At 48.6% G+C, this 23,694-nt stretch overlaps 2 protein-coding genes across 9 annotated transcripts in view; both read right to left on the bottom strand.

Annotated features, from left to right (window-relative positions):
• Positions 1–70: 70 nt before the first annotated feature.
• On the bottom strand, positions 71–10,051 carry LOC103170676 (protein FAM71A-like). 2 transcript variants are annotated; one of them, XM_007669685.4, is made up of 8 exons: positions 9,971–10,047; positions 7,572–7,693; positions 6,672–6,855; positions 5,767–5,960; positions 4,954–5,224; positions 3,596–4,386; positions 1,103–1,146; positions 71–440 (listed from the first exon to the last, which is right to left on the bottom strand). In XM_007669685.4, exons 3-8 carry the CDS (start codon positions 6,825–6,827, stop codon positions 298–300), a joined length of 1,599 nt encoding a protein of 532 aa, XP_007667875.2. In that variant the 5' UTR covers positions 6,828–6,855; positions 7,572–7,693; positions 9,971–10,047; the 3' UTR covers positions 71–297. The 2 variants fall into 2 exon arrangements, with proteins under 2 accessions (XP_007667875.2, XP_007667874.2); XM_007669684.4 differs by lacking the exon at positions 7,572–7,693 and having other exon boundaries at positions 9,971–10,051.
• An 8,722-nt stretch (positions 10,052–18,773) lies between these two features.
• HUWE1 (HECT, UBA and WWE domain containing E3 ubiquitin protein ligase 1) overlaps positions 18,774–23,694 on the bottom strand; it is a 125,367-nt gene continuing 120,446 nt past the window's right edge. For all 7 annotated transcript variants that reach the window (XM_029068098.2, XM_029068096.2, XM_029068095.2 and 4 more), the window contains 4 exons: positions 23,079–23,196; positions 21,427–21,608; positions 20,335–20,525; positions 18,774–20,025 (listed from right to left, as the gene is read on the bottom strand). In XM_029068098.2, the coding sequence (XP_028923931.1) occupies positions 19,923–20,025; positions 20,335–20,525; positions 21,427–21,608; positions 23,079–23,196 (594 nt within the window). In that variant the 3' untranslated portion in view covers positions 18,774–19,922. The remainder of the gene's footprint in view (positions 20,026–20,334; positions 20,526–21,426; positions 21,609–23,078; positions 23,197–23,694) is intronic.

Raw genomic sequence — 23,694 nt, 5'->3', positions numbered from 1 at the left:
CCTGCAGCTGGAGATTGGGAATGAAAACCCAGGAAGGGGGGTGGGATTGAAGGTCCTACTAACAGCAGAATGGTTTAAACAGGGTCCCATATTTTATTTTTAAACTCTAAGCTCTCAGAAGTTTCCCCCACGATCCCACATTTCTATTCTTCAACTCGGAAATCTTGTGATTTTCCCCATGTTTCCACATTTTACTCTTGAACTCTGAGCTCTTGTAATTTCCCCATTTGTCAGGGTGCTTAGGTCAGCTGGTGTCGGCTCCAATTAGAATCTCCCCACATCCTTGGTCTTGGTGCCCTAATTTTGGCTTCTGGATGTCTCCTTTTGTAGATTTCTGCTTTTACGGCTAGACAGCTGGCTCTCCTTCCTCGAAGACTGACTGCTTTTGGAGAAGGATCGAATGAGGGATCCGATCTTGCTGGGCTTCTTACTGAGGCGATCTGGGAGGTGGGGCAGGCCCAAGAGCAAGAGGGAAGAGAAGGAAAAAAAAGGGAGAGAGAGAGACCAATAGGCAATCCAAGCTGTGTTTCTGTATTTTTTCCTTAACAAGAACTTTTTCTCTATATCTCAGTAAACACCCTATTGGCTCTTATCATCAGCACCTAATCCAGAAATTCACACCATGGGTACTCCAGAGTAAGCAAAACAGCTGGCAACATGGGGAGGTGAGGGTGAAAGGTGGCCAAAGATACTCGGATGACACTGGGAGCATCCTCCATTTTTGTATTTTTGGTGTTTCCATCTGTCCCATTCCTAGAAATGTTCTGGACTCTAGGACAGACAGAATGAATTCTGAGGACAAAAGTCCTAGGAACACTCAGGAGTCCCACGCCCTCTTCCCTCTCCTCCTCCCTCCCACTGCCTGCCTGGATTGGAAACTTGGGGACGGGGCTAAATGGGGCCGAGCACCAGCACTGAATCCCTCCTTAAGGGGGTAAAATCTCAGGAACAGCCTGGGGGCTTTGGACTACAAATCACACCAGATTTAGGGTGTCAGAGGCAGAGGCATACCTTAGGGGAGCTAATGGTAACTGGATTTCTACCACCACTCAGAAAAAAGGTGTAATGGGAACTGAGAAGAACAGAAATTTGGCTCCCTTACCTGAACTTTTTGTTGATTTGTTCTTCCCTGATTTGTGAGAGCTCCTGAAAAATAAATGTAGCAAACGACATCAGGTAAAATGACTTCTTTCTAGCAATATTATGGCATTCTCATCAGATTTAAAGACCAAGTGTTCTTGAGCCAGGAACACTTGTGTAAAACGGGAAGTGTGTGCCTGGAGATGTCTCTAGTTCAGGAAAAGGTTAAGTGAGGATTAAGCAACTCTGTGAGGTTAGTAACCTTCTTGAAGCCAAGCCTTCTAAATATACATTCTAGGTCAGCAGGAATTTATGGAAGGTGCTGGGGATCAGGTATCCATCATCATCTCTTTCACTCAGAGTTTCCAATAAGAAAATACGTAGTTGGAAAAACCAGGCTGCTCCCGTAGTCAATTATAGTAATAATAATGTTGGTATTTGTTAAGCGCTTACTATGTGCAGAGCACTGTTCTAAGCGCTGGGGTAGACACAAGGGAATCAGGTTGTCCCACGTGGGGCTCACAGTCTTAATCCCCATTTTACAGATGAGGTAACTGAGGCACAGAGAAGTTAAGTGACTTGCCCACAGTCACACACCTGACAAGTGGCAGAGCTGGGATTTGAACTCATGACCTCTGACTCCAAAGCCCGTGCTCTTTCCACTGAGCCACGCTGCTTCAGCTTTGCATAGCCTAAAAGAGTCATCTTTTGACCCTGAAAGTCACCTTCTCTGGTTTTCTTAGACAACAGCAGCTCCACCTCTGAGAGCTAATAAAAGAGGCATCTTCGGCAACCAGAAACAAATTTTCTCTGTGTTAAGTTTTAGGAAGGAATTTATCTCGAAGGACTATGGGGCTCGGGGCAGAAGGGAAAGCATGTATTCTCAGGCATCACTTCCTGCATGATAAGCACTTAGTACCGTGTTCTGCACATAGTAAGCGTTCAATAAATACAACTGATTGATGATGGAGAGGGGACAGATTCGGGGTATCTCCACTTTCTCTAAATCTGCAGGTAAGGGTCTAAAGGAAGCTGCAGGTGATAAGCAGTTTGGGAGAGGTTTAGGATAAAGAAACAGGAAGGAATTCTCTTCTCTTTATGGTCTCCAGGAAGGTGGCTGATGTATGTTTGAAAAGAGCCAATAGGTTCCAAAAGCTATTTTAGGCCACTGATTTTTATCTGAGGTCTGGGGTCAAAAAAGAAAATGCATATTTTTTTGTGTTGGGTCATCTTTCAGTGCCTAATCAGATTTGCCCATTACTAGTAAATGACAACTTTTGCTGTGACCCTGCCCCTCACCAGTAATTTTAGAATTAATAAGAAATCCAGGTGCTCCTCCCTTTCCGTGGACATTGACTATTATATCAGTATTAACCCTTGATTTTATACCACTAGTTTTAATATTTGTTAAACACTTACTGGTTTCAAGGACTGTAATAATTATAATAATAATTATGGTATTTGTTAAGCGCTTACTATGTGCCAGGGACTGGATTGGCACAAGCATATCGGGTTGGACACAGTCCCTGTCCCACATGGGGCTCAGTCTCAATCCCCATTTTAGAGATGAGGGAACTAGGCACAGAGAAGTCTAGTGACTTGTTTAAGGTCACAAAGCAGACAAGTGGCGGAGCTGGGATTAGAACACATGACCTTCCGACTCCCAGGCCCGTGCTCTAGCCACTATGTCACGCCGCTTCTCCCCGTACTAAGCGTTGAGGTAGATACCAGGTCATCACATAGGGCTCACATGGCCAAGTAGAAGGGAGAGCACGTACTGAATCTCCACTTTACAGAGAAGGAAACTGGGGCCCAGAGAAGTGAAGTGCCCTGACCAAGGTCACGCAGCTGGCAAGCAGTAGAAATGGAATTAGAAGCCAGATCCTCCGATCCCAGCCCTCACTCGGCCTCGCTGCCCAAGGACCTGACGAACCTAACATAGATATCCCCGTAGTTCCTGCTTCCAACAGTATCCGCGCTGCCTCAAGTCGGCAGCTCCTCATCCCCACCCCTCGCTAACCTCACCATCTCCAACTTACCCCTTTCTGATCCCAACCTTCTAACCCCCAACATCACCCATCCCAGACATTGCTGTCTCTCTCTTCCTTCTTTCCCCTCTCCTCTTTGCTTCTACCCCGTTGAACAGGAGCAGCTAGGCTGGGGAAACTTGGGCAGATCTGTTACTCTACTATTCTTTCTGGACCCCCTTGGTGAAATCGAGAACGAGGAGAAAAGCCCAAGATGTTAGCTTGTGGGGTGTTCCCCTCGCTGCCTGTCTGCTCTCAGTTCTCCCCTGCCCCCTTTCCCGCTTCACCAGAATCCTTCTGGATTCAGGATGAGCAGAGAAGAGCAAAACCAGCAGTACATAACTGCCCTACTTTTCCCGAAGTCTTTCTGTTCCTGAAAGGTGCTCTCTCCTATTGGGAAATGGTCTTTCCCAGTCAGAGGAATATTTTTCACGACGTATTTGATGATCTCTCGCCACAGGAAAATCCTCCCCTCCTAGGTCACGTACTTGGACTCCTTGGAGGAGGGATCGTGGCTCCTGCTCTTGTGGGTCGAAGGGTTGCGGCTGCCGCTCTTGTGGGCCGAGGGGCTGCGGCTACCGCCCTTGTGGGAAGAGGGGGTGCGGCTGGTCTCTCTCTTCTGGCTCCGTTTCGAACGAGAGGAAGACCTCTTGCTTAGTTTCTTCTCACTCGTCCTGGAGGATTTTTGACTGGTTTCCTTCTGGCCTTTGGAGCCCTGGCTACGGACAGAGGATCGTTCATCGCTTCTGAACCTTCGGCTCTGATGGGGGGAGCGTTTCTGGCTTCCATCCCTTTCGCTCATGTAGCCGTCACTCTTCAAAGATGACACCAGGGGCCTCTCCTTCTCGCTCCCGTACCCTTGGCTCTTCAAGGATGGAGGTTTCTTGATTGCTCCATCCTCCTCCAGGCTATACACATCACTCTGCTGGAGCACAGAGGACTTCTTGTATTCCAGGGTTTCACCCAGATCCCTCTCTGGACCAAGGTGCAGATCGGAGGGTGGCTCGGCCCACGTTTCCTGCCTCGGATCCTCTGCTTCTCCCTCCTCCTTCGGGCTGCTCAGGGTAGTGCTCCTTTGTAGTGAGGGATACTTCTCACTTGGCTCTTCAAACGGGTGACGCAGGGAACCTTCCTCTCCAGCCACACTGGGGGCAGCTGAACTTACTATGTCTAGCTCGTGCACCTCATCCCTGATGATGGCCTCTGGGAACATGTGGAGGCTCTTGAGGCTCACCCTATCCTCGTTCCCTGGTCCGTAGCTTAAATCGTCGACCAGAGGCTGGGGAGAAGGAGAGAGCAACAAAAAAGCAAGAGGCCGTTAGTTCACATGTTATCAAAAATGGCCCCCCTCCCGTCCAGCGCCATCCTTTTTCTGTAACCTCTTGGTACAAGAACCACAATTCGCTTGTTCCTAAGCTGACCCAAAATGGGGGGCAACATCACTTCCTAGAAACACACACCCAGAACTTTGGATCCCTTCCCACCCAGAAACAATCAGTGGCATTTACCGAGTGCTTACCGAGGGCGGAGCACTCTACTAGCCGCTTGGGAGAGTACAATACAACAGAGTTGGTTGATATTTTCCTTGCCCGCAAGGAGCAGAACTAAGTAGCAGATATCCCTTCATCTGAGTTACAGGGAACGTCCCATAGAAATTCCTTCTCTGGGTTAAGAGGAGTGGCCCCTGCCCCTACTGACTGCCCTGTGCCTTTGTCAAAGAAGAGAAAAATCAGAAAAGCCTATCAGTAGCCTCTTTTTGCCACGGTTGCCAATTTAAGGCCCAGAGAATGTTCTTGGTGGTGATTCAAATCCCCACACCCTACTCCACCTGGCTTCGTTCTCTCACCGCCATGATCTCCTCGTTCCTCTTTTCCTCCGTGGTAAGCATGGGCACCTCGATAGTATCACCGACCGGGCCGTCCTGGGTGCTGCTGTACGCCTCCAGGGGAGGTCTCAGGAGGTAAATGAGCTTCACCCAGTAGGCAAAGAGATCCTCCCGGGCATCTGATGGGGGGCACAGCTGCAGATAGAAGGACCGACCACTGGCAAGCTTCAGACGCAGTTGCTGCTTATCACTGTCATGGATGGAGATCTTCACAAACTTTAACGGAAGCAGTCTGCAAGGAGCACCCGGGGTGGCGGGGGAGGGAAAGAAAAAGGCGGTCTCACCAATCAACTGGGAACCATCCCTTGGCCTATCACGTCTTCAGGAAGTCGGAAGCAAGTGGGTACAGAAGCTGGTTTTCTCCTCTGCCTCAAGGGCATTCCCTTACTTCTAGGATCAGTTTGGGAGTCAGAGCTTCTCTTCCTGGGGGGTGCTATAAAGAGGTCAGTTTGGTGCCTCATGAAATGCTGTTTAAGGGTGGAAATACCCAGTCTGTCTGAACGTGGTCTACCTACCTTTGACTTCTCACGCCCTCAAGCAGATTCTGCTCCTAAGGAGGGGAACCAATGTCCTAAGGGCAAATGGGGTGCCTAGAACCCCCCTCATTCATTCCCGGGTACCGCAGCGAAAGAGCACCCCACTGGAAAGCACGGCACGGCAAAATAGGTGACTACATAGGGTTAGAGGAGAGGACAGGAGAAAGAAGAGCACTTTTCCTTGTGCCCTCTATTTTGTCAAAAGATTGGTAAGGGGACAGGTAGGGGGACTCATTACCTGGTGAGCTCCAGGGTCTTGGCAGACTTGCGGTGTTTGAAGCGGCTAGGGGGTTGTGGATCATCTGAGGCTGCGATGGGCCGGGCCAGGAGCATGACGTTCGGTAACGGAAGAACAGGACTGGTGGAGGCGATGCCCACCGTCACCATGCGAACGCGGTTGTGCACGTCAATCACTTCCCCCCTCTTGCTGATCTGCAGCCAGGACAGGGAAAGAGAAGTACCCGGAGATCACGAACCACCCACATTCCACAGCTCGGCCGTTCCCTGACCTCTTGACCAGGTGCCTCTACGGCCTTCTCCCCTTATGGCTCAAGACAAGAACACCCTACATGGGGGCAGGAAGAGAGGAGGTGTAATTATACAGTCTTTAGCTCCCCTGAGGATCCTCATCTCTACATCCCCTGTCCACGCTACTTCTTCGGCCATTCCAATTACAGCTTTCTAGGAGGGAGGCTCTGCGCTTCAAACCGGTCTACGGTCTTACGCTCTCTTTAAAATGGACATTTTTCTATTAAGTTTCTCACCCATCCCTTCACTTTATTCTTTCACTCGTGATCCTTTCACAACTGATTCTCCTCTCCTCACCCGATGGATATTGATTGCGTCTCACTCTGCAAGGCTCTCAAACCACTTAATGGTAATAATTTTCCTTCCAGGACAACCTTACATCACATCGCTTACCTCCTTTCCCTTAGTAGTCCTGGTAGTGGGAAACTAGATTTTGCACTAGGTCCAAGCCTGCCTTATTCACAAAGAGCCAGTCAGAATTCCCCAACCACCCTCATTGGCTCAGATTTCTCTCTATGGCTAATACGTGGCACTAGGTTTCTACTCTATCAGCGCCCAGGTCTCCCAACCGGACTCCCACTGCAGCTGAGTCTGGTGTGGATGCAGCCAGGTTACCTGAATAAAATCACTTTCAAACATGGGGGCATATTTGAACGGATCATATTCTCCCTTGTACAGTTGTCGCTGCAGCTCCCCCATGGAGGTGTTGAACATGCCTGTCGCCCGGCCGCTAGCAGCTGTGTAGTAAGGCAGCATCGATTCATTGCTCATGTTCTGTTTCTTTTCTCTTCAAAGAAAACTGGAAAGGAGAAGATGGTTACAGTACCCCCGGAGGTTGGATGGTCCCTTCTTGAACCGGATTCCAAGAAGCGGGACACCCGTACCTTTAAGCTTTTCCAACCCCAGAAACTTTTCCCAGAATGATTACTATTACTGTATTTGTCAAGTGCTTACTGTGCGTCAAGCGCTGTTCTAAACACCGAGTTAATCAGGTCAGACACAGCCCCTGCCCCACACAGTCTAAGTAGGAGGGAGAAGAGGCACTGAATCTCCATTTTACAGAGCAGGAAACTGAGGCCCAGAAGAGTTAAGTGACTTGCTCCAGGTCACGCAGCAGACAACTGGCAGAGCTGGGATTAGAAGCCAGGTCCCCAAACTCCAAGGCCCTTGCTCCTCTAGGCCACGCTGCTCCTCGAACGAGAGCGATTACTCGTATAGAAACTCGGAAACGAGTTTCACTCCTCTAGAAAATCCTAATGGTGGAGGATATGTAATCTGACATCCCTAACTCTCCTCCTAGTCATAATAATGATGGTATTTGAGGGTTTAGTATGTGCCAAGCACTGTGCAAAGGACTCGGTTAAGTTCAAATTTAACAGATCAGGCAATTGTCTGTTACGTTTCTTTGGGCCAGCACAACTCCCAGCAGTAACCAGTTCCAAGTGCTTACCACCTGCTGCATCAAGTACTTGATGGGCTACGGGTGCAAAAGAAAGGGTCAGAGAGGTAACCTACCCCAGGAAGTTTAGAGAAGGCACTCTCAGCAAGAGGCGGTAGAGCAGAGGGAAGTACACGGTGTAGGAAACAGAGCGGTAGGATGATTTTTAGGTGTTTGCTTGTTTACATGTGCCAGGTGCCTCGAAAAACAGATGATTTTTACCATTAGTTAGATTTATTTGAGATCCTACAGCGTACTGGGCACTTGTGTATATATTATTTATTACTCTATTTTATTAATGATGTGTATATATATCTATGATGATGTCTTATTTTTGTCCGTCTCCCTCCCCCGATTAGACTGTAAGCCCGTCATTGGGCAGGGATTGTCTCTATCTCTTGCCGAATTGTACAGTGCAAGCACTTAGTACAGTGCTCTGCACATAGTAAATGCTCGCAATAAATACTATTGAATGAATCAATTTATCTATTTTGATAGAATTGATGCATAACAACTTGTTTTGTTTTGCTGTCTGTCTCCCCCCTTTAGACTGTGAGCCCGTTGTTGGGCAGGGATTGTCTCCATTCAGTCGTTTTTATTGAGCACTGTACTAAGCGCTTGGGATGTACAATTCGGCAACAGATAGTGACAATCCCTGCCCAAGAATGGGCTCACACCAAATTGTACATTCCAAGCGCTTAGTACAGTGCTCTGCACACAATAAGTGCTCAATAAATATGATTGAATGAATTCTAAACACTTTAGGAGAGTACAATCAAATTAATTAAATTAATTAAATTTTAATAAATAAAATCCCTGCCCTCAAAAAGCTCACAATCTAGTGGGAGATACAGACAATAAAATGTATTCCACATAGGAGGAAGAAAGAAAAAGGGACATATACATGAGCTTTTGCTTAATAAATAGGCTATGTAAGGTATGTACTAGAGATTATGAATACTTAAGTGTTTATAAAAGTGTTATGGCCTGTTGGACGGAACAAGCCAGTGGAAGTCAAAAGTCCAGGATTCTAATCCTGGCTGTTTTGTGATCTTGGGCAAGTTCTCTGTGCTTCGGGATCCTCATCTGTAAAAATGGGGATACTTCTTATAATAATAATGATGATGATGGCATTTGTTAAGCGCTTACTATGTGCAAAGCACTGTTCTAAGCGCTGGGGGGGAATACAAGGTCATCAGGTTGTCCCCCGTGGGGCTCCCAGTCTTCATCCCCATTTTACAGATGAGGGAACTGAGGCCCAAAGAATAATAATAATGATGGCATTTGTTAAGCACTTACTATGTGCAGAGCACTGTTCTAAGCGCTGGGGGAGAGACAGGGTCATCAGGTTGTCCCACGTGAGCCTCACAGTTAATCCCCATTTTCCAGATGAGGTCACTGAGGCCCAGAGAAGTGAAGTGACTGGCCCACAGTCCCACAGCTGCCAGGTGGCAGAGGCGGGATTGGAATCCATGACCTCTGACTGCCAAGCCCGGGTTCTTTCCACTGAGCCACGCTGCTTCTCTAACAGATGCACCGAATGGGGAACAATTATTCTTTCCAATTTGGGGCTGCACAGAGAAGGGGAGGCTCTTGTTGATTTTGATGCCCGTCTTTCTTTCCTCTGGCTGCCCGCCTCCCCCCCTTCTGGCCCCTGAGCCCGTGTTTCATTCATTCATCCATTCAATAGTATTTATTGAGCGCTTACTCTGTGCAGAGCACTGGACTAAGCGCTTGGAATGGACAAACTGGCAACAGATAGAGACAGTCCCTGCCTTTTGACGGGCTTACGGTCTAATCGGGGGAGACGGACGGACGAGAACAATGGCAATAAATAGAGTCGAGAGGAAGAACATCTCGTAAAAACAATGGCAACTAAATAGAATCGAGGCGATGTACATTTCATTAGCAAAATAAATAGGGGAATGAAAATATATACAGTTGAGCAGACGAGTACAGTGCTGAGGGGATGGGAAGGGAGAGGGGGAGGAGCAGAGGGAAATGGGGGGAAAAGAGGGTTAAGCTGCGGAGAGGTGAAGGGGGGGTGGTAGAGGGAGGAGAGGGAAAAGGGGAGCTCGGTCTGGGAAGCCCTCTTGGAGGAGGTGAGTTTTAAGTAGGGTTTTAATAATAATGTTGGAATTTGTTAAGCGCTTACTATGTGCCGAGCACTGTTCTAAGCGCTGGGGTAGACAAAGGGGAATCAGGTTGTCCCACGTGGGGCTCCCTGTCTTCATCCCCATTTTACAGATGAGGGAACTGAGGCCCAGAGAAGTGAAGTGACTTGCCCACAGTCACACAGCCGACAAGTGGCGGAGCTGGGATTCGAACTCAGGAGCCCCGACTCCAAAGCCCATGCTCTTTCCACTGAGCCACGGGTTTTGAGGAGGGAAAACCTTGTTTGGGCGGGGCTCGTCCCCATCCCCTCGCCCAGTGCCCCGCACACAGTGCGGCGCTCGATCGCGGGGCGGACACTCACCTCAACCTCTCGTCCCCTGAGGCGGCGGGCGGCTGAGGCGCCGGGGCAGCTGCGGCCGCCTTGCCCCCCGGCCTCCCCGGCCCCGGCGCGGGGCATTTTATGCTGTCATCCCCGACCCTCTGTGACCTGTGTGCGCGGCTCGGGCATTGTCCGCCGACCCCGGCCGGGCCCCCGGGTGGGTCGGGGCCTCCCTGTCGGGTCCAAGGCCCGCCAAGCACCGCCCTTCGACGACTGCTAGGCCCCAGGCCGCCCTTCCCGCCCTTGAGGGCGCGCATGCGCGCTACCTCCTCCCACGGGCGCGAGGCCGCCCTGGTCGCCCCCTGGAGCGCGCATGCGCGATGCCCTTCCACGGGCCGGAGGCGCGAGCCCGTCCTTGTCGCCCCTTAGAGCGCGCATGCGCTACGCCCTTCCACGGGCGGGAGGCGCGAGACCCTCCTTGTCGCCTTCTGGGAGTGCGCGCGTGCGCGCTATAACCTTCTACGGGCGGGAGGCTCGAGACCCTCCTTGTCGCCTTCTGGGGGCGCGCGTGCGCTACGCCCTTCCACGGGCTGCAGGCGCGAGCCCGCCCTTGTCGCCTTCTGGGAGTGTGCGCGTGCGCTATAACCTTCTACGGGCGGGAGGCTCGAGACCCTCCTTGTCGCCTTCTGGGGGCGCGCGTGCGCGCTACACCCTTCCACGGGCTGCAGGCGCGAGCCCGCCCTTGTCGCCTTCTGGGGGCGCGCGTGCGCGCTATAACCTTCTACGGGCGGGAAGCGCGAGACCCCCCTCTTGTCCCCTTCTGGAGCGCGCATGCGCTACGCCCTTCCAAGGGCGGGAGGCGCGAGCCCGTCCTTGTCGCCCTCCGGGGGCGCGCATGCGCGCTCTGCCTTTCTACGTGAAGGAGGCTTGGATCACAGGGAGTGAGGTGGGTAGGGAATGTGCTTGATAATAATAATATTATTAGATAGAGGGGAACCAATAATAATAATAATGTTGGTATTTGTTAAGCGCTTACTATGTGCCGAGCACTGTTCTAAGCGTTGGGGAAGACACGGGGAATCAGGTTGTCCCACGTGGGGCTCACAGTCTTAATCCCCATTTTACAGATGAGGTCACTGAGGCTCAGAGAATAATGTTGGTATTTGTTAAGCACTTACTATGTGCAGAGCACTGTTCTAAGCGCCGGGGTAAACACAGGGGAATCAGGTTGTCCCACGTGGGGCTCACAGTCTTAATCCCCATTTTACAGATGAGGGAACTGAGGCACAGAGAAGTTAAGTGACTTGCCCACAGTCACACAGCTGACAAGTGGCAGAGCTGGGATTCGAACTCATGAGCCCTGACTCCACGCTGCTTCTCTAGAGACTTGCCCAAAGTCACACAGCTGACAAGCGGCCAAGCTGGGATTCGAACCCATGACCTCTGACTCCAAAGCCCGTGCTCTTTCCACTGAGCCCCGCTGCTTCTCTAATAATTGTGATATTTGTTAAGCGCATGCTGTGTCGGGCACTACTAAGCGCTGGATCACACAGCAGGCAAGTGTTGGACCTGGGATTAGAACCCATGTCCTCTGACTCCCAAGTCCGGGCTCTTTCCACTGGGCCCCGCTCCTTCTCACGCCACATTGTTTGATGTCATATTGTGCTCTCCCAAGTGCTTTGTACAGTGCTTTCACATAGTAAGCATTCAATAAGTACAATTAATAATAATAATAATGTTGGTATTTGTTAAGCGCTTACTATGTGCCGAGCACTGTTCTAAGCGCTGGGGTAGACACAGGGGAATCAGGTTGTCCCACGTGGGGCTCACAGTCTTAATCCCCATTTTACAGATGAGGTAACTGAGGCACCGAGAAGTTAAGGGACTTGCCCAAAGTCACACAGCTGACATGTGGCCGAGCAGGGATTCGAACCCATGACCTCTGACTCCAAAGCCCGTGCTCTTTCCACTGAGCCACGCTGCTTCTCCCGCCACACTATTTGATGTTCTATTGTGCTCTCCCAAGCGCCTAGTACAGTTCTTTCACACAGTAAGCGTTCATTAAATATAATTGATAATAATAATGTTAAAACCGTGTTAACCGGTGAGGTCCCCAAGCAGGCCTAGAGTAGAGAAACTTAGTAACGTCAGAAGACATATGGGGATGGAGATGAATCAGTAATTAAAACAGAAGCCCAGTTAAGTGGGATGAGAGCCAGGAGCATAGTGTTTTGGTCCCCTCCAAGCTGGAGGAAGGACCTACTACAGCACCCTCCATACATTCATTCATTTATTTCTATTTATTGAGTACCTATTATGTGCAGAGCACTGGACTAATCGCTTGGTAGATAAATGATAAACCCAGTCCCCGCCCACAGTGAGTTTACAATCTAGCACTGGACCAATATTATTGATGAGAAAAGAGAGGCCTCCCAAGACCAGCGTGGAGCCTGAGTTTTTTCGAGCCTGCCTTCAACTCTCCTGTTTCAAGTTACCAGAATTGGATCAGAAACAACTTGGCCCAGTAGCAAGAGCACGGGCCTGGGAGTTAAGGGACCTGGGTTTTAATCCCAGTTCTAACACTTGCCTGCTGTGTGATCCAGCGCTTAGTAGTGCCCGACACAGCAGACGCTTAACAAATACCTCAATTATTATTATTATTATTATGTCTCTCTAGACTATAAGCTCATTGTGGGCAGGGAACATGTCTACCAGCTCTGTGTGCTCCCAAACATGTAGGACAGTGCTCTGTTCACAGTAAGCACTCAGTAAATACGACTGAACTTCTTGGTGCCTCAGTTTTCTCAACTGTAAAATGGGGATTCAGCACCGGTTCTCCCTCTCCCGTAGAATGTGTGCCCCATTTGTGTGCATCTGGCCTGTCCTGGCTGTATCTCCCACAGGGAAAATGAGATGAGGTGGGAGATAAGCACATGGAACGTCTGATTATCTCCATCTTCTACTCCATCCTTCTCTGCCTTCTGTCCTTCTCCACGGCCACTTCAAAACTGGCCCTTTGGGGCTGCACTTGCTTTTCTGACTAATCTGGAAATTCCCATTCCTCACCTGGAAGAGAAAGGTGGGGACATCAATTGAGGGGTCATGTCCTGTCCCTCTAGCTAGAAGTGAAACCATTGAAAGGTCACAGATTACACCTCAGCCCTTTTTCTCAAGCAGCCTGGTAGATTACATTTTCCCAAACTTCATTCCACATTTCTGGTCTTCAACATCTTTCCCACTCTAATTACCATCTGAAAACATAATCTTTGGTATTCAAATTTGAGGGATGACAAGATAAATTGCTAGAATGTAGTAGTTTAGGATCGGAGGTCACTTAGAAAAACAACCTGCTGGAAGAAAGGTAAAATCCTTTCTAAAAAGGGAAGATATCATCATCAATCTGTTGGAAAAGCAGCATGACCTAGTGGAAAGAGCACAGAATTGGGAGTCAGGGTACCTGGGTTCTTATCCTGGGTCCACACCACTTGCCTGCTGTGTGACTTCAGGCGAGTCACTTAACTTCTCTGTGCCTCGCTTTCCTCATCTGTAAAACTGGGCCTAAATACCTTTCCTCCCTCTTACTTAGATTGCCAGCCCCAACTGGGACACGGCCCATCTGACTTTTTATCCTGTATCTCCCCCAGTACTGCAAACAGTGATTGGGACACAGTAAATTCTTTATGCTATTTTATTATTATCCTTATTCTCTGATGGGGTCAACAAGCAAATGAATAGAGGGGAAAATTTAGCTTTTCAAAAGGCCTTTCATGAGGCTCCAAATGAAAACTTTTAAAAATATATGAATAGTAATGGGACTGGAAGAATTGTTATGTCAAAGGTAGATGGCTCTAAGATGGGAGACAAAAGATAGCGATAAATGGTCGTGTTTTAGGATGGAGAAGTGAAAATAGTGGGATCTGTAGAGATCATTGCCACCACCAGTTTGTTTTTAAAGTCTTAGATCTTGTCTTTCTCACCGTCGATCCCTTGACCACGGCCCTTCTCTGGCCTGAAACTCCCTCCCCCTTCATATCTGACAGACCACCACACTCCCCACCTTCCAAACCCAACTAAAATCACATCTTCTCCAAGAGGCTTTCCTGAGCCCTCATTTCCCCCATTCATCCTCCCTTCTGCCCTGCTTCTGCATTTAGATCTGTACCCCTTAAATAATAATAATGTTGGTATTTGTTAAGCGCTTACTATGTGCAGAGCATTGGGGTAGATACAGGGTAATCAGGTTGTCCCATGTGGGGCTCACAGTCTTCATCCCCATTTTACAGATGAGGTAACTGAGGCACAGAGAAGTTGTGACTTGCCCACAGTCGCGCAAGAGGGGCAGAGCTGGGATTCGAACCCATGAACTCTGACTCCCAAGCCCAAACTCTTTCCACTGAGCCACGCTGCTTCTCTAAACACTTAATATCTATCCCAGCCCCCCAGCACATAGGTACATATCCTAATACTCTCCCATTTCCCTTGTAATTTGTTTTAATGTCTGTCTGCCTCTCTAGACAGTAAACTCACAGTGGGCAGGGAATGCGTCTACCGACTCTTGTATTTTATTTGTAATAAGTCTGTAATGAAATGTCTGCCTCCCCCCTAGATGGTAAACTCACAGTGGGCAGGGAATGTGTCTACCAACTCTTGTATTTTATTCTCTAACGCGCTTAGTACAGAGCTCTACGTAGAGTAAGCACTCGATAAATGCCATTGATGGATTGATCTGTAATTTATTTTAATATCTGTCTCCCCCTCGAGTCCGTCGAGTCATCGCAGGCAGGATTATTCACTAAATCCCACAGTGATAGGGCAGAAGTTTCCACTGACCCTTGAGGATGGTAGATTTGAGAGGTTTGGATAAATTCAGACAGGTGGACAATAATGAGTTGAGAGAGGTGAAGGTAGAGATGTAGAGGAAAAACTAAGGACGTTAGATGATGCGTTCTTAAAAACTGGTTGTCGCATTAAGGAGGGCAACCATGGTTCCATCAAGCGCGACATTATCACTATTAAACCCCCACATTCTGGGTCGGATGGCTAACGAACCCCAAGTGGGACAGAGACTGTGTCTAATCTACTCCTGTGCTTAGTACAGTGTCGGGCACATAGAGCTTAACGAGGACCATTAAAAAGAATCAAAACTAACCAAAACACTGGACTAATGCAGTAGCAGGTGATCTTCAAGGAGGGAGTGATAGCTCCTCCCACGTAAGGCAGCCGCCCTTCTACGTGACCCCTCCATCCGAGGGAGAAAGCCAAACGAATTCAGGCGGAGTTCAACGGTCCCATTTCTTAGAGAGATTTCAGCTCCTTCAAAGGGGCTTCTATTTGACTTGGCCCTAACAACGTTTGGTATTTTTTCCTAACTTCGAAATAGCATTCCCTTCAGTTTGGGGGGTCAGTTCACTCACAAGCTACTATCCCTCCAACCCCCAGGGGGTAAGTTCAGGCCGAACTTTTCCCAGTAGAGAATGGTCTCAGGACAAGTTGGTTACCTTTCCCAAGATGAAGTACCCGCCTACCGAAAGCGCTCAGTAGACACGTTTGAATGAATGAATGATTGTCACTCACGCAAATTCCGTGCAGAGGCCCATCTATAAAACCCAAACCCCAACCAGCAATAATCATTCTGGACTAGGGAATCAGTGAGTTAGCGAAGAAGAAGAAGTTATCTTGAGTCAGGAACAATTTAGGGAGAGTCTGAGGAGACAGCAGAGTAATTAGCGTGTCTCACTGGAAAGAGCCTGGGCTTGGGAGTCAGAGGTCATGGGTTCGAATCCCGACTCTGCCACTCGGCAGCTGTGTGACTGTGGGCAAGTCACTTCACTTCTCTGGGCCTCAGTGACCTCATCTGTCAAATGAGGATGAAGACTGTGAGCCTCACGTGGGGCAACCTGATGAGCCTGTATCGACCCCAGCGCTTAGAACAGTGCTCTGCACATAGCGCTTAACAAATACCAACATTATTAATTGACATCTGGAGCACCACCTCTCATTACTTCCTAAACGTTAGCTGTACCTGCAAAGATTTGCAGGTGTTTAGGCACATTCAGGTTACCCTGCAATACAGCCCTGTCATGAGGCATGTCCAATTTAAGACTGCTGGGAAATGAACTGCCTTGCTAGTAATTTCACAAAGAATTGACTTTCCATGTAGTGCAGCATACATTTGAAAGTGTAACCACACTTTAATAATAATATTAGTATTCGTTAAACACTTACTAATGGTGTTCTAAGGGCTGGGGTAGATCCAAGGTAATGAGGTTGTCCCACGTGGGGCTCACAGTCTTAGTCCCCATTTTACCGAGGGAACCGAGGCACAGAGAAGTGAAGCGACCTGCCCGAAGTCACACTGCTGACAAGTGGCGGAGATGGGATTCGAACCCACGAGCTCTGACTCCCAAGCCTGAGCCACTAAGCCATGCTGCGTCAGGTACACCTGCAGTCACAGTCAAAACTGCCTTTTCCTGCAAGTGCCAATGTAGGTGTAAATCACAAGTAAAACCTAATGTCATCCACTAACTACTGACATTGTTTAGGATTCATAAAGCCCACCCAGAACTACGCCCAATTATTGCAGAGAATTAAATTCTCCTACGGCCTCCGCGTGTACACACTGAAGGCCAGCTTCTCTACTTTATCCAAAAAGGGCAAATTATTAGCAGGGTAGAAAGACTTTCTAAACTCAGAGGAACTCTGCTCTTCTACCTCACCAGATTCTTGGCCACTATTTAGAGTAGAAGGAAGCAAAGTGCTTCCCTCTCTCCCCACTGCAAACTGGAAGCCAGACTTCCTGCTCTACCCGAAGGCAAAAGAGAATCAAGCAAGGAAAAAAAGGAAAAAAGGACAATCTCTGCTCTTCTAGCTCACCTCAGTTCTGGGTCGCTTTAAGAATCCAGCGGAGAAATCCACGCTCCTTGGTGGTAGATGATGGGGTTGTCAGTGGCTGCTGCTAAGGTTAGAGTCTTCAGTGAGATTTTGGGACCAAAAAGTCTTTCCAGTTTCAAGGGAACAGATGCCAAAGATGACTGAAGGTGACCCTGATAGAGAACAGTTCCCAGGCGTGCATGGAGGCCCAGGACTTTACTACTACAGAAGTGCTTTACTGGCTTTTCAAGATGACTCTCCTACTGCAACCCAGTCCACGCGCTTCGCTTCTCTAATGCCAACCTTCTCACTCGGCCTCCATCTAGCCTACCTCACCCCCGACCTCACCCCCCTTTCCTCTCCACCCAAACGGCTACCTTACTGCTACGGGCTCTCGTTATATCCCGGCTAGACTACTGTGTCAGCCTTCTCTCTTATCTCCCTTCCTCCTGTCTCACCCCGCTCCGGTCTATTCTTCACTCCGCTGCCCGGCTCATCTTCCCGCAGAAACGATCTGGGCATGTCACTCCCCTTCTTAAACACCTCCAGTGGTTGCCTATCAACCTCCGCTCCAAACAAAAACTCCTCACTCTAAGCTTCAAGGCTCTACATCACCTTACCCCTTCCTACCTCTCCTCCCTTCTCTCTTTCTACCGCCCACCCCGCACGCTCCGCTCCTCTGCCTCCCACCTCCTCACCGTCCCTCGGTCTCGCCTATCCCGCCGCCGACCCCCGGGCCACGTCCTCCCGCGGTCCTGGAATGCCCTCCCTCCTCACCTCCGCCAAACTCATTCTCTTCCCCTCTTCAAAACCCTACTTAAAACTCACCTCCTCCAAGAGGCCTTGCCAGACTGAGCTCCCCTTCTCCCTCTACCCACCCCCTTCACCTCTCCGCAGCTTAACCCTCTTTTCCCATTTCCCTCTGCTCCTTCTCCCTCCCTTCCTGTCCCCTCAGCACTGTACTCATCTGCTCAACTGTATATATTTTCTTTACCCTATTTATTTTAATGAATTGTACATCGCCTTGATTCTATTTAGTTGCCATTTTTACGATATGTTCTTCCCCTTGACTCTATTTATTGCCATTGTTCTTGTCTGTCTCCCCCGCTTAGACTGTAAGCCCGTCAAACGGCAGGGACTGTCTCTGTTGCCGACTTGTTCATTCCAAGCGCTTAGTACAGTGCTCTGCACATAGTAAGCGCTCAGTAAATACTATTGAATGAATGAATGAATCCTGCCCCTGGCCTGGAACACCCTCCCTCTTATCCAACAATGATGCTCCCCACTTTTAAAGCCTTTTTGAGGGGCACATCTCTTCCAAAAAGCCTCCCCTAAGCCCTTTCTTCCTCTCACTCTTCTGCATCATCCTTTATTCATCCCCACAGCACCTACATAAATATCTGAAATTTATTGACATTGATGTCCATCTCCCCTTCTAGATCATAAACTCATTGTGGTCAGAAAATGTGTCATACCCTCCCAAGCACAATGCTCTGCCCACAGTAAGCACTCAGTACATACAAGTGACTGTAGAAAATAATCTAAATTGGGCAGATTTTTCACGAAGGCCGAAAAGTCAGAGTCCTGCAACAACTAAGCAGCCTATTATAACTCCTCAGTGTTGTCAAGTTAAATTTTGAATTAATTCAAAATATTCTAGCGAGGATAAAGACATTTCATAGTACTCTCCCTTAGGTTTTGGAATGGATTCCAATTTATAACACAAAGGTCTATGGGAAAGGGATCTCAAAATACAGCCGTCCCCCCCAAATTTGAGGAGCAGATCGAGGCTGTACCCTGGGGTACATCTTTATGTCACTTGTTCTTTCAGATCTGCACCTCACAGGGAGAGACGAGCGTGCGTTTTAAAACCGGAGCGGGAGAGTTAAGACATTTCAAAATTAGAAGATAGCCATAGGCACCCCCCAACCCTCCACACACATACACACGCAAGAAAAACCCAAACACATCAATGTATCTTTCAAACTAAACCTTTATTGAATTTTTTTTTCCTTTGAAGGACTAAACTGACAAAGCCCCTGTTCAGCTGGAGGAGCACTGGAAGTAGTAAAAGCCAAGACAGGCTGATTAGGTGACCGGCTCAGAGAAAAGAGAGTTAAATTGGATCCACACACACTCCCAGGCTTTCAGAAGGCTCTTCTGTTGGAGAACTTGCAAAAATTCCTTTTTGTTTTTTAAAAAACGTTTTAATGATTTTCCAATCTAAAACACGAAATCCAAACAGTTTGATTAATCCCCAAATTTTCAATTTTTTAAAAAAAAGGTTTACTGAATAAATAGAAGAGCAAAAAAACAAACTAAAAAACTTGGCTGTTTGTTCTGCACATTTTGTACATTTTTTGTTTTCTTCGATACAAGGTGTTGCTTCCCTCTGTTGGTTCCGTTCCCATCTGCAATCTTAAAAATCGTTTCATTGTCCACGAGCAGATGCCCTGTTTATCGGATAGATTTTCCCATGATTTCTGGAGACGAGTTGGCCATCTTGCCCCTCCTAGGAGTCCCCACGTCCCCTTGGAAAACCGCCTTCAAGTGAGAACTCCCTCTGTTGCAGGGGGGAGTGGTTTTCTGATTTTTTTTTTCCCCAGATATCTGGGTTTTTTTTTAATTATTATTATTTACAAGGTTTTACTCAAGCTGGAAAAAATAGCATTGTGAAAAATGAGTTCTTATCAAGAGTGCTCTTTATTTTAAACCTCATCTCCATGACACCGGTGCCAAATTTTCCTCTCATTGAATCATTAGATGTGCACATCAACACATTCCAAGCACAAATTAAGAAATGCAAACAGAACAAAAAAATATATATATATGTATATATATATAATTTTTCCCCTATCCAAATGTTTCAAGTCTCAATACAGCAAATCCTTCTGAGAAGAGGATCTGTGGTGCACACTGTTCATTCAGGCAGGTCCTGGTGAAGGCTGGTTCCTCCTCTCTCACGTGGGGGCAGGGTGGACGCGCTGGGGAGGGGCAGGGCAGCGGGACACACACATGGTTGGTTTACTTTATTTATTTGAGTTTTCTTCCTTTTTTTTTTTTGTTTTGTTTTTCCCCCTCCCCAGGTTCAACAGTAGAAAAATAACAAGGGGCAGTGGCTCTTTTAAGCCAGGCCAAAGCCCTCCGAGCACTCTTGGATAGCCAACAGCAGCATGTGGCGTAGTTTCTCGTAGCTCTCGTAGGCCGGCAGGTCCAGCTGGTTAAAACTAGGGAGAAGGAACATAGGATGAAAAGTGAATGACCCTCCCTTCGCCCCGCAACGGTTCTTCCCCTGGCCTCTCATCCCCATCGACTGAAACCTCAACCCGACCCCAACACCCGCACACGCTCCCCCATCTAGGAAATCCGGTTCCGTCCGGAAAAAGACCTGGAAGGCGGAACCGCCCCGGGGGGCTCTCAGGGGCCAGGGTGTGCGTGTTCTGGGACTCATCGGCACCCCCGCCCCTGGGCTGAAACCACCGGAGGACGGCCGGGGTCGGGCCCGGCCGCCCAGAGGAGCCACTGACTGCCTTTACCATGTGTGAGCTGAAGGCAACCTGTCTGTAGACCTATCGTCACGGTGAATCTGGAACTTCTGAATGCCATTCATCCCCTCTAGCGCAGCAAAACCTTGGAGGGGCACTTTGGAGGTGCCGGTGACGAACTGGAGGAATTTGGCGCGGTCCGCCTGATCGAAGGAACGCAGGGCTCTCCAGAACCACTGGATCTGGTAGGAGGGAAAGCACAACCCCGCGTTAGGGCAGACTAGCCTATTCCGGGGCCGCCAGAAACCCAAGCTATTTCTCCTGACAGCATGCAATGCTGTATCCCAACGGGATTGTGTTGCCGTTCCCTAATTCCTTAGCAACTTTCTCAATACGCGTTAAGAGCAGTTTGGGTCTAGTAGAAAGAGTGCAGGTCCGGAAGCCGGAGGGCCTGGGTTCCAATCCCGCCTCTGCTACCTGCCTGCTGGGTGACCTTGGGCAAGTCACTTCGCTTCTCTGGGCCTCTCTTCTCCCTCCTACTTAGACTAGGAGCCTCATGAGGGACAGGGACTGTGACCAATCTGATGATCTTACCCTAGTGCTCGGTACAGTGCGTGGCACACATTAAGCGCTTAACAAGGATACCGTAATTATTATTACTTGTTGTGAAAACACAGAGAGGGCTCCTAAAACATCCTTCTCATCCAAGGGTAAACCTTAATTTCTCCTTTGCACTCCAGAATGCCCAGGATTTAGGAGGAAACGTTTCCCACAAGCTTTCAGTCAACTGTCATTTTCTAAGGCGGAAATCTTTTCCATCTGTTGCTCAGTAAAGAGTCTGGTGTCCTCACTCAGCGCCCTTCCCCTCTTCCCTCCTCATGGCCCTAAGAGAATCACTGACAGTGAGCGGGTGAGAAGAAGGAAGAAACCAAGAGATACACAGAGAGACCAAAATGAAGACTGTCTGATCTAAAACTAGCAATACGCATGTGGCACACTAAAATATTACAAGCTTCCCTTTTCCGGGCACCTTACTGCGGCCTTCGATCCTACCGGAGAATCCGGCTCCAATCCGTGTTGCTTCGCGGCTCGAAAAGGAGGTGGGCAGAGACAGGGATCGAGAAATGGAAGAGGGCAGCTCACCTGGATGGAGTTGGACTGATACTTGTGATATTCCGTGTTAGATTTCAGGTCATCAATGTCAATCGTAGGCAGTCCTGAAATGAGCAGCTCCAGTTCCTGTTCCGTGAAGATGGAGATGAGGCGCTTCGGAATGATCTCGTAGAAGCCCTCCAAAAAGGCGGCTAGCTGTTTGCGGATTGCTCCTGCGGGAAGGGAGGCACAATGGAGACCATAATTTTCTCCTCTGTTCCTGGCTGTTCTCTTTAGCGTCCCCAGCAGCGTGGAGTCCAGTTGTAGGGACCGGCAGCCACACATCATCTTACCATCTCTGATCTAGCTAGTGGAGTTTCTCCTTCGGCTTGGTTTTCTTTCCCTATTTCCGTGACAACACCCATCCCTTTAAATGACCATGGAGCACAAATACCAATGACATCTTAAAATGAGGAGGGGACGACAGTTCGTAAGGATTAAAAGCACATCTTATTTCTTGACCCAGAGCACCCTACCTCCCCATCAACTATGCTGACCCACAGCTCTTTTCCCCTATCCTGCCTGCCGCAGCTCCTTGAGGGGGCTGCCGCTCCTGTGACCGCCCACAGATTTGATCCTCCTCATTCTGTGGAGACGCCTAGCATTAGGGCCTCAAATGACTGCTTACTACATAAATCTAAAGCCGCCCTATCCAATCTAGACCACTTTGATTGCTCAGCTGCCTGTGACAGTAGCAATTACTGCCTCCTCAAAATTCTTTCGGGTCTCTGCTGGCTGTTTTCCTCACCCTTTAACTGTAAAAGGCCCTGCCTGCTCTTTTCTCTTTATCCTTTATGCCTTCAACTACCCGCTCTCTGTGCATAATTCCCAGATCTAGATCTGTAAATTCTCACCTGCTCTACAATTCGTACTCATCTGAGATAGCGCCCTTTGGATGAACCTCTGCCCCTTCATCCTAAGTCTAAAAGGGAATCTTACTTACTTAAAAAAAACTCCCTCCTTCTACGCATCCATATCACTACACAGCACCATCACCATTCCTTCCATCTAAACTCACAAGGTCGAGGACATCTTTGATCCTTTCTTCCGCTCCCCAATTCCCAACAACAACGATAATGACCTCAACCCTTCCTGCAAGCCGCCGCTCCCAGTTTCCAAACCCCACACCTTCCTCCTGAAGCCATTCCTGATAATCCCCTTCTGCTTGGGTCAGACCACCTTACACAACTGCCAGGGCACTAATGAACGATTTGTAATGCTTTATTATACTGTACTCTCTCCCAAGTGCTTACTAAAAGGCTCTGCGCACAGAAAGTGTTCAGTAAAAACTACCCAATGTTTGTGCCCAGCGCTCAGCACACATTAAGCACTTAAAAATACCAACACTAATAATACTAATGGCATTTATTAAATGCCTGAGTGCAGGTCACTGTACTAAGCACTTGGGAAATGCAAGAGAAGCACAAGACATGTTTCCCTGCTCATCAGGAGCTTCAGAGAAATATGATAGAATCCAGAAATAACTATTTACAGATCTACAAACACTGAGGAAAGACATAAAGAAGCACTATTATCATTAATAAAAATAAACGCAAAGGATGCGTGGGCCGAGTTAGTAGGTGCCTGCGGTTGATTTGCTACCTCAAAGCCTGTTTGGAAAGATTCCGGAAGGTTATGCATACCTGTCATTCTCATCTGGCAAACCAGATGCACGTACTCCTTCTTGTTCTCTTCTGTTACCAAGATATTGGCTCCATTTGGTTTGAGGTCACGAACTTCACAGACTCCAAATTCCTGAACCTAGGTAAATTGAAGCAGCTAGACTGAGGAGAGTGCATACAGCCAAGGGGTAACACCGCAGGCGCACTGCCTCTGTAGGCCTAAACTCTCACCCACATGGGTCCAGTCCCCTTCTTCATCGGCTACCCAACGCGCCTCAAAAAACCCATCGGACGGCCGAGAAAAACCCCAACGTTCCTTTCCCCGTTCCAAATTCCACAAGGAAAACTTCGAAGGTGAAGGGATCATAAAGAAGTTACTTTTCAGCCCGTGACGACAAATGAGGTGTAAGGACTCAGCATGGCCAAGCTGATGAGACCGCCAAGGGAGGACACTCTCAGATACGGAATGCCAAATCTGGTCTACACGACCTACGGCACGTTTAGGCGGCCAAGATCAATGCTTTGTAGGGAAGCAGGCATCCCCGGAAAACTAACTGCCGGGCTGGGCTGGCCCAACTGTCATGTCAACCTTGAGCATCCCCATAAAGGCCCTCTAAATAAAAGGAGACACAAGCTA

This window comes from Ornithorhynchus anatinus, chromosome 6 (genome assembly GCF_004115215.2).
Source record: "Ornithorhynchus anatinus isolate Pmale09 chromosome 6, mOrnAna1.pri.v4, whole genome shotgun sequence".
Taxonomy (NCBI): domain Eukaryota; kingdom Metazoa; phylum Chordata; class Mammalia; order Monotremata; family Ornithorhynchidae; genus Ornithorhynchus; species Ornithorhynchus anatinus.
The sequence above is the reverse complement of the archived record's forward strand: the minus strand, read 5'-3'. Positions and strand labels throughout refer to the sequence as shown.

Coding starts and splice junctions, on each gene's coding strand:
- LOC103170676 (XM_007669684.4), bottom strand. CDS start 6,827: ATGAGCAATGAATCGATGCTGCCTTACTACACAGCTGCTAGCGGCCGG. Junction 5,225..5,766: donor AAGACCCTGGAGCTCACCAG/GTAATGAGTCCC, acceptor TGCTCCTTGCAG/ACTGCTTCCGTTAAAGTTTG. Junction 441..1,102: donor CAAATCAACAAAAAGTTCAG/GTAAGGGAGCCA, acceptor CCCACCTCCCAG/ATCGCCTCAGTAAGAAGCCC.